Below are 10,538 nucleotides of genomic sequence, written 5' to 3' on the forward strand. Positions count from 1 at the left end.
AGGCGGTAGGCTGGCCGGGCCCTCCGTCGTCTCTCTCCAGGATTGGCCCCGGAGTTGATACGGCTCGGAGTTCTCTCGGTACTCTAGAAGAAGTCACCTGCATTAAATTTTGCGCGAGAGATATTCACATAATTTTTGGCCACTCGATACTTAGCTGCGCGAGGTCCCGTGCTCTCTCTCACTCTCGCTCCATCTCTCTCTCTGCTGCGGCATTCCGGCACATCCCGTCTCGCTTTCTTTTGATTTACAAAATGGTCTCCGGCCGCTCTCTCGGACCGTCGTTGTCGCTCTCTCTATGAATCGCGCTGCACGCGCATCGACAGGCCGATGCTGCGTGCAATTGTGAGTCTCGCAAAAATAAAAATACAAGAAACGGATCGCACCCTCTCCGAAATGAGGGGCGCTCCAGATCTCCGCGTCCTACCCGATCGGACTTTCTGCCCTTGTGACGGCGCTCCAAAAGCGTCACGTCACAAACAATATAACGAAAGTTTACATTAAAAAAAAATAAAATATAAATGAAAGCTAAATTTATGTAAAAAGATTGAATAGTTTTTTTCTTCATTATAAATCTAACATTTTCGTAAAATTTTATTTCGTAAATTTTTTCCGCACAAATTACAGATTATTTTTTATTCTTGAATTTTTATTGTGTAATTTTAATTATTAAATTTTCATTATGTTTTAAATTTTGATTTGCCAAATTTTTATTATGTACATAATTTGTATTCTTCAATTTCTATTATATGATTATAATTTTAATTTGCCGAATTCCTATTATGTACATAATCTTAATACCTGAATTTCCATTATGTAAATAATTTTAATTTCCGAAGTTTTATTATGTATTGTAGATAATATTAATAGATCAAATTTCTATTATGTACAATTTTAATTATTTACATAATAGAAATACGGCGAATTAAAATTATGTATATATAAAAATCCACCCGCCTCCGCAGTCCTCTTCCGAACTCATGATCTCCAAAAAAAAATTTTAAACGCGGTTACGAAGGGTCTACAGGCACGTTCCCCTGGACGAGCTCCCCTCAAGAGAGATCCTTCACCGCAGGTCGTGTACTCCCGTAACCGATACTCAAACAAAACTTTGCTAAAGAGTCCTGATATTTAGTGAAACTCCGAAAAAAGAAAAAAAAACGGTATGATGATTGGAGTGTAAACCGAAAGTATCTCCGAACAAAAGTCAACGCAAAAAAAAAAAATATTTTCAGTGTTCGTACGGTCGAATATTTATTCTTAACTCGCGACGTTTGTTCACAACACACGCGAAATTCCACGGTACGTTTCCTCAAAGCACATCATACAAGGGAAAGCAAATATAATACAAACATATAAATCAAAATACCTGAAAGAAATGGATTAGCAACACACAAAATCAAAACAAGCAATATCAATAGTCAGCGAAATATATGCTACAGTTAATCCTTGTTCCTTTGTTAATTTAAACAGTCTGAAGAATTTCGTGCCCACAGAAATATACAAAAAGAAAACAAACATTTAAGTCACGCTCCAAAAAAAGAATTTTCAATAATAGCGTATTAATCGCATAGGATATATTAGCGGCACGTCGCTTAAGGCTTCTCAGGAAAGCGCAAGATCGCAGATTTTTATACAAACAAAATGCTAGAAATCATATACGCAATAAATGGTCATTGCAGTTTAAGCGCAAGCAAAGCAGCAGCATATAATTCGCACGCAATTTCAATAATTATTTCACGCCAGATATAAGTGTCTCATAGTACTCAACGCAGAAGTACTAGAGGTCTCGCAATAGAAATCTCCAGAAAAATGCTGGGATTTCCGACAAATGTTTCATCTCATCAAATGTAAATTTTGGCGAATAATAATTTCTCCTAACAGGAGTTCGAAATAAAGACAAAGTTTATTCATATAAATTGTAAAAGTACGCAAAAAGAATTAATAATAAGAAAAAATTTATAGACTTCTCAAAATATAAATTAATATTTTTAAATATACATGTTTCCGAGTTTAAAGTTCAAGCAACAGGTAAAAAAAAAAAATTGACTGACTCTGAAAAATCTATGTCCCAAAAAAAAAGAAATACAAAAAAAATTATTCTTCAAATATAATTTCTCTCAAAAGCGTTAACTGTAAAGAAAGGAAAGTTCAAACAGATATAACTCGGAATAAATATTCGCGAACATAATATTTAACAAAAATATAAAAGTCCTAAAAGATAATTATCACAAAAAAAATTATCACAAAAAATATTTTTTTGTCATATAAATCGCAACGAAAATTTTTGCTCCCTTCTGAGAATCCATATATAATATTCACTTCAAAAAATATATAGAGTTCATGTATCAAAATCGCATAATTTTAATGTCACATAAAAGCAAAAGAATTTTCATCTCAAATATATATCGAAAAATAGCCAATCTCGAAACCGAACGTCCCGTAATAATAAAATTGTTATTTCGTGGGCCCCACGTTGGGCGCCATTTTGTAACCGTTGATTTTATATTGTCCGTCGGATCGAAAAGGATCCGGGAAATAGGGCCGATGTAAGTGGCCGACGGCACACCTTCGGCGCGGAAAGCGGGAAATTCGCGTAAACACAAAAAATTAGGTTTGATTGGGCGCCAGGCGCGAGATTCGCGCCACTCTGAAAATTTACAACTCGACAAATGACCTTTATAATTAGTAAATCATCCCGAAAATTTCCGCGACGGCGGTAATCGACTCGCTCAGATCGTCAGGGGGTAGAGGGGGGAGTTCGGACAAGAGAGAGAACGGAATTCGAGAGAGGCTATTTGAAATCGCTCAAATATAACAAGCATCAAATATATTTAGACAATGATAAACGAAGATAGACAGAAAAATAATTGTAGAAAACTTGAGTACAATATTAGGTTCAGAAAGAAAATCAATATTCGTTAGATGTATTACGGAGAGATCTCCGCTTCAGTAATGTCGAAATACAGATAAACGAGGCCGAAATTTGATTCGGACAATACAGTACGGCGTATGTACGACCGAGACGCGGCGCGTTGTTATTGTTCCGCGCCTTTGAGACGACCCGACGCGGTGATATCGGACGACACGCGGGACCCGGAAGTAATTTCGCACGCCTACGTGTCGAATAATTATTAACGCACGGGACTTAATAAGGTCCGTGCGACGTAATTCATTCTGAGGATTCTAGACAGTACGAAATTTCCGAAAAACTGTAGTAGGTCCCGCGCGACTTCCTTTGAGATCGCTCACGCCGGTCGTCCCTCGCAATATTTCACAAAGAATCCGAAGACGGCACGGATAAGGATATGCGCGAGAGAGAATACGCTATTTCGGATGCGTGACTCTAAATAATTCTCTGTTCTCCGATCTAGAAACTCTAACAGACGAGAACGGTACAGTAATTACAAGACGATACCTTAATTTTTACATTAAGGGGTTAGGCCAGTCTAGAGTCCTCAAAAAAGGCCTAACTTTGACAATTTATTCTGGGAGTAAGGAAAAAGAAATGGAATTTCTCTCTTTCAGGCTTTATTAAACATGTATTTAAGTGTATAAAAAAATTTTTATTATGACATTTTGATACAAAATGGCGGCTACTGGGCCAATCTTCGGAATCACCTTTTTCAAGAGGGCCTCTATGGGCGACGGTGATTCTAGGAACTCGTGCTATCTGAAACAAAATAAAGAACGGGATTTTAATCTACATAAGATTTGCTAGTAAAGTACGTATGTTTTTAGCTTTACATCAATTTTTCGCAAAATGGCGGACTTGTAAAAAAAAGGTTCAATTTTTGACCGAAAAAATGTGCAGTAAATTGTTTATAAAAAAAAAAGTTGCAATGATAACAAAAAAATCGTACGTAGTTTACTAGATAACGTTACTGTGAAGCTACAGTTAAAATTTCAAGTGGATACGTGCGATAGTCTCCGAGTACCATCGTCGCCCGATTTGAAAAATGCAGTTTCAAGAAAAACGCGTTTAAAGTTTTACGTGCTGAAAATTTTGTTATACCTTCAGTCTGCGATGCCTGCGCCGTACATTTCACCTTCCATGGACACGTGGAACTCATCTTCTTCCTTTCTGGATGCCTTCTGTTCGATTCTAGATCTTCTTGCAGCATCTGAGAGCGAACGATCGGATAATTTGATGCGGTTTTGATCAGTCTCTTGACAGTAATTATAGCAGTTTGGCCCAATTTTGATGCCTATGTTCTGCATGACTCTCATGGCACTTGTGAGGCCATCATTATAAGTACCTGCAGCAATATATACAGCTGTGTCAAGTACATTTTTGCCACTGGATGTCACTTTTGGGGCCATCGACCATACTGTAGCGTTGAAACTCTCATTACTGTTTTGAGTGAAGCCGCCTATGCAACGAGTGAGTAGGTCATCACTGGTTAATTTTTCATAAATTGGAGTTATAGTCTTGTACACTTCTTCATGTAAAGGTGGTTTATGTGTATATTCGTCCAAAGTTCCAGTGGCCTTGGCCCTTTGCCACGAGCACCACGAATTTTCTCCGCTCGGGCAGTGATCGTGCTTGGGCTTGGCATCTGTTGATAATTTGTGATCTAGCGTTGCGTAGATCGCAGTCCTCATTTTCTCTACAGAATCATGATTTCTGCGTATCGCTAGACCATAATAAATTGACAGTTCATCGATCAATTTGCCAGTTAGTTTACCTTTTCCGCCGAGGCCCTTTGTTTTCTTTTTTAAATTCCGGAGATGCGTACCCATGCGTTTCTGGACGTGATCGATACACTCTTTTTTCTGGACAATCGAATCTTCATAAGGTGATGAATTTACAATACCCGTATATGTCTTAGAGTCTCCATCTCCGATATAGCTAGTATATTTCAGGTTGTGTAAAGATTTAGAGCGCTGGAACATTTCGCAAACAGCATTGACTTCCATGAGGCCCGAAGAGCCCTCGTGGTTAGCTTGGCATTCGTCGGCATGGGTTTCCAACCATTCCTCGTAATTTGCTGTACCTTCCTTCGTTTTCCAAAATTCGCATGCTTTACAGTACTTACATTTTACCGAAACGTCCACAACTTTACCAGTCTTCCATCCAATTAGCGAGACGAATCCAAAAAGCGACGAGAATCCTCGTTTTCGCCATGATCCATCACCGGACACAGCTATTCCTCCGGAGTTACTCGATTCATCGGTTTTTCCTTTTTCCTCTTGAGCAGCTTTCTTCATACTTTGCTCACACATTATTTCTGCACCACTATGAATACATTTCACTAAAGAGTCATAAAATGAATGAAAAATCGGCCGTGGATAATCCATGAATGCACAAAATTTTTGTATGCCGTGTAATCCCACTCCGATTAATCGCATTGCAAGAATGATTCTGCGATTAATTTCGTATGCTTTATCAATAAATAAACAGCTTGGAACAAAAACTTTATCGCATTCTTTACACGTAATCACAATCTTGAAACCCAAGCCACGATTTCCCGTTTCGGTAAATTCTACATCGGACTTACACTTTTTACAAACAACTACTTGAGAAATTGCTGTAAACATTGTCAAAAAGTCTATCATCTTGTATCCAACACTAGAATTCACTTCAATATCACCTGAATTATTTGCAGATAATTTCTTAGCAGACGTACCAACGTTCTCACTAGGCTGCTCCATTTCAAAGCGATTTAACGGACGCTGCCGCTTTGAAATGCTTGGTCCATCTGCTTTGGATTTCCGTCCTCTTTTGCCTTTTTGCACCGAATAAACTGGCTTCTTGTCATCACTCATATTGTTAACAATGATAGTTTATCAGTAAAAACCACTGTAGTCAATAAAATAAAATAAAATAATTCGTTAAAGCAGAAAAATTAACGAAAACAAAAAGAAGCGTTCACGCGTGGTGTCGTTTTTCAGCTGTCTGACTCACACACAAGCCCACACATACAGCTGTATTGATAAACAAACACTTCCTAACGACCTTTTGGGGAACAATTATTGGCCCCGTTGGTACATTAGTGCAAAGAGTAAGGTAAAAAGGGGACAAAAGGAAGCCCGCCGCGGCAAGTAGAAAATGCGCTCGTCGCCCGCTCCGAACGCTTCGACACTACAACGGATTGGACAGGGAAAAAATTGTTTTTTCACTATTCTACCAATTGAATAATGTTTTTAGGACCCTAAAGTGTACTTTAAGCCAATAAAAAAAATTTCGATTTTTTGAAAATCCTAGACTGGCCTAACCCCTTAATATACACTCACATCACTAGGCAGCGTCATTACGGAATACTTTTCCGTAGATGAAAAACCTCCCATAATATATATATAAGGATTACAACCCAAGAAAGCTCAATATCGAAGCTCTCAACCTTGAAGACGCAAACTGCAACGTTTGCGAAACGTCGGCATTACGCTGTTAAACCACACGGCATCCATCCGGAAACCTGTTGCATTGATGATTCCAATGGCCGCGAAAGTCTCAAAACTAAAATTGTATACATTATTTATGTATGGCGTAGGAAATTTTATCGCTTTTATAATGTCATATGTCGGTTGTACAATTAAAGGAAAACGCAAAATAGTATATATTTTATCTGATTCGTGGTACGCTGTTATCACAATGTTTTTTTCTATCGATAACCATTCGTCTGTACGAATTTTAAAGGGGAAATACGATCCTTTGGGAAGCTGTGCTGCTGCATCTTTTAAATTATTTACAATCTCGTCTATTGGTATTAATTTGGGGTGCATTTTGCCTTTTCGTATATATGTTAAGTATTCTAATACGTTTTCTGTATCCTTTATTAGTTCGTTTACAATTGCTTCTATTGCCCTGAAATGTTCGTTTATTTTTTCTAGGGTAAAAGTTTCGGTCATAGTCTGTTTTAGCAGTCTCTCATTATGGTCGATTATGTTTTCTAGTCTATCTAAATGTGCTACTGTAGCGTTTATTACTTTTAGTTGATTTTGAATCGCGTGTTTGGATACACGTTGCTTGTTTGCTATTAATTCTAGCTGTTCGTTTATTTGTTTTTCATCGTTTGCGTCCATGATTCCGAATAATGTTTTTGTTATTGATCTTATACCGTCTATTAGTCCTCGACGTTTGTTTGTAGGTCTTTTGTATAGGGTATCAATTTGATTTTTTATGTTGTTTAGGTATTTTAATTTCTGTTTTATAATATTAATCGAGTTTACGCATGTACTCTCTGTTTCGACGCACATCATTTCTGTCTGTTTCATATAGTTGGCAATTTGTTCATGTCTGTAATTTAAAGGTGCAAGATTTAATTTTATTACTAATTTCCATGTTTTCTTGGAAAAGTGTAGTCCGATTTGCTCGAAATATATTCCTGGACTGTGCTTGAACTCTGTTATCTCATACGGTTGATTCTTTCCACTTTCTTTCTTGAGTACTGCAGCGTTGCAGATTAAGAGTGAAAGTGCCCTGTAATAATATATATATAATTCTTCTTACTACTTTGTCCTTATACTTTCGTTTGCAATTTCTTATCATGGAAGAAGAACGTTCGTTCTACGTGTCTTCTGTCGTCACCTTTTCTTAGGACAACTTTTCTTACGTGTGGCACGGGGTATTATCGTTATGGATTTCCGTTTCAATTGTATAAGGTGCAATGCCTACACGCGAATGTACGACCTGTTGTGTCCCTATTGTCGCGCCCGCGCCCCTGTTGTGGGGCCCGAAATGACGGAGAACCAATATACCCGGGCGTACGATGTGGTGTTCCGGTGGGCGAATGTGTCCCGGAGGGCGGGTGAGCCGCATTCTTTGCACATCACTCTCGATACGCGTACTGGTGCGCGAGTGGTGCGTGAGGTAGTGGTTTTGGTGGGGGCGACCAGTCCTGACTCATTTGCGATAGAAGACTAGGTAAGTCTTAATTTTCAATAAATAATTTTAATCTGTTTGTGTGCATGCGTATCGCTCCTCTTCCTTTCTTTACTGTATAATTGACGCTTGAATTTTTTTCTATTATTGTGTACGGTCCTGCCCATAATGCGTCTAATTTCTTGGATCGTCCGCGTCGGAGTGTCTTATCATATACGAGTACCTTGTCGCCTATTTTAAATTTGGTTTCTTTCGCGGATTTATCAAAGTATTCTTTCGATTTTATTTGTTCTTGTTTAATATTTTCCTTCGCAAGCTGATTTAAGGCACGTATTCTTTCCCTTAGTTCTTGTAGATAGTCATCGTAGCTATACGTTAGTTTGGGCGGTTTCGTTAGTGCTGTCGGTAGTTCGACTTGTCGTCCGTATATTAATTCAAAGGCGGTATATTTCGTAGCTGTATGAGGAGTGGTATTATATGTAAACATTGCGTATGGCGCCCATTCATCCCAGTCGGTTTGGTCAGCATTTATATATTGTCGCAGATTATCGGCTAATGTGCGGTGCGATCTTTCTAATGCTCCATTACTTTCGGGATGATACGCGGTTGTTTGTATCTTTTTTATTTTTAATAATTTGCATATATTTTTAAATACTTTGCTCATAAAATTTGTGCCTTGGTCTGTTAAAATTTTTTTGGAAATGCCGTGTTTAAAAGTTATTTTTGTAACAAACTCTTTGGCGACGGTATTTGCTTCTTGATTTGCGATCGGTATCGCTTTACTGAGTTTCGTCAGGATATCCTGAAATGTTAACAAGTATTTGGTTTTATTAGTGGTAACTGTTAAGGGTCCGAAAATATCTAATGCACATTTTTCGAATGGTTTATTCGGAGTATCCGTGATTACAAGGGGTGCCTTTATTCGTCGCGAAAACTTATTTTTTTGGCAGAATTTGCATTTGGCGATATATTGTTCGATATCTTTTGTCAATCCTGGCCAGTTATGATTTAATCGAATTTTTTTGATTGTTCGTTCGATTCCTTGATGCTTTTCTGTGGGTGCATCGTGATATTCGTAGAGTATTTGATTCTTTTCCTCTTCAGAATATTTCCTTGTATTATCGGCGAATTCTTCCTCTTCTTTTTTTTTCTTTGTTTTCTTCTAACATGAAGATTCTATTTTTTGTCTCCTCGTTGATATCTCGGGTTACTTGTTAGCTTAGCGCGTCGGCATTCGCGTTTACTCGTCCAGCCTTGTGTATGATTTCATAATCATACTCCTCGAGTTTCAATCTCCAGCGGATTAATCTAGACCCGGGATCAGTTACATTGAACAACCATATCAAAGGTTTATGATCGGTAATTATTTTAAACTTTGTGCCGTAAATGTATGGTCGAAAATGTTTAACAGCCCATACAATAGCCAATAGTTCCTTTTCCGTAGTATTACAATTTTGTTCCGCGCGAGATAATACTCGGTTGGCGTATGCGATAGGTCTATCCTTGCCTACCGTTCCTTGTGATAGTACGGCTCCGATTGCATAGTCCGAGGCATCGGTAGTCACGTTGAATTCTTCATTGAAGTCCGGATACTTTAGCACTAGCGCTGTCACTAATTTTTCTTTTAATTTTTTAAACGCAATTTGTTGTTTGTTTTTTCATTCGAATGTTTTCGTTTTCCTCGTTAATTTTGTTAATGGTTTTGCGATTCGCAAAAAATTTTTTATAAATTTTCGGTAATAACCTTTTAGTCCGATAAACGATTGTACGTCTTTTACTTTCCGTGGTGTCGGAAAATTTTTTACCGCCTCTAATTTCGACGGATCTAGCAGTATACCGTTTTCGGAAATAATATGTCCAAGGTATATTACCTCTTTTCGTAAAATTTCGCATTTGTCAGGCTGTAGTTTGAGATTGTGTTTTCGTAGGCGTTATAATATTTCCGCGAGTCTTCTGTTGTGATCCTCTAAATTGGATCCGTATATAACAATGTCGTCGAGATAAACGAGACATCGGAGCCTTTGTATTCCGGTTAGCACCGAGTTCATAAGTCGTTGAAAAGTCGCAGACGCGTTTTTAAGTCTAAACGGCATTCTATTGAACTTGTAGTGTCCGTAGGGAGTCGAGAAGGCTATCTTATTTTTGTCGCGCTCGGCCATCGGTATCTGGTGATATCCAGATGCGAGGTCGAGCGTCGTAAAATACTTCGCGTTTCTTAGCTGATCGAAAATATCGGTAATATTTGGCAGTGGAAATGAATCGCCTATAATTAATTCATTTAACTTCCGGAAATCGACTACTACTCTTAATTGCGGTTTGCCAGTTGCGTCAGCTTTTTTGGCATTACTAATAACGGTGCATTCCACTGGCTAATGCTTGTACTAATAATTCCGTCTTTTAGCATTTCCTGTACTTGCTTGTTCACTTCTGAGTTGTGTTTCTCGGGAAGGCGATACGGTTTCACATTGACAGATGAGGTATCGGCGCGCGTGCTTATCTCGTGTTTTAGTGTTGCTGTGCATGGCAGTGGTTTTCCGCTTAAATAAAACACGTCGCTATATTCTTTGCATATTTCCTGTATCGCTTTCCTCTCTTTCTCATTTAAATGTTTTGTGCGTAATAATTGTCAGATTCGTTCGTCACGCGTTAGTAGATTCGGAGTCTCGTCTGTATGTATCGTGTATAACTCGTGCGCGTTATCTTCGCAAACGTCTTC

General features: G+C 38.3%; 1 protein-coding gene across 1 annotated transcript; it reads right to left on the reverse strand.

The window, feature by feature from the left end:
• Nucleotides 1-4,014: 4,014 nt before the first annotated feature.
• LOC146723224 (uncharacterized) lies at nt 4,015-5,364 on the reverse strand. Its single transcript, XM_085482746.1, has one exon. It carries the CDS (start codon nt 5,347-5,349, stop codon nt 4,015-4,017), a length of 1,335 nt encoding a protein of 444 aa, XP_085338872.1. The 5' UTR covers nt 5,350-5,364.
• Between the last annotated feature and the right edge of the window lie 5,174 nt (nt 5,365-10,538).

Source organism: Nylanderia fulva, unplaced genomic scaffold (assembly GCF_048542155.1).
Source record: "Nylanderia fulva isolate GAGA-0341 unplaced genomic scaffold, ASM4854215v1 Scaffold219, whole genome shotgun sequence".
Lineage (NCBI taxonomy): Eukaryota > Metazoa > Arthropoda > Insecta > Hymenoptera > Formicidae > Nylanderia > Nylanderia fulva.

What these genes read in the sequence shown, in the direction of transcription:
- LOC146723224 (XM_085482746.1), bottom strand. Translation starts at nt 5,349, where the DNA reads ATGCGATTAATCGGAGTGGGATTACACGGCATACAAAAATTTTGTGCA.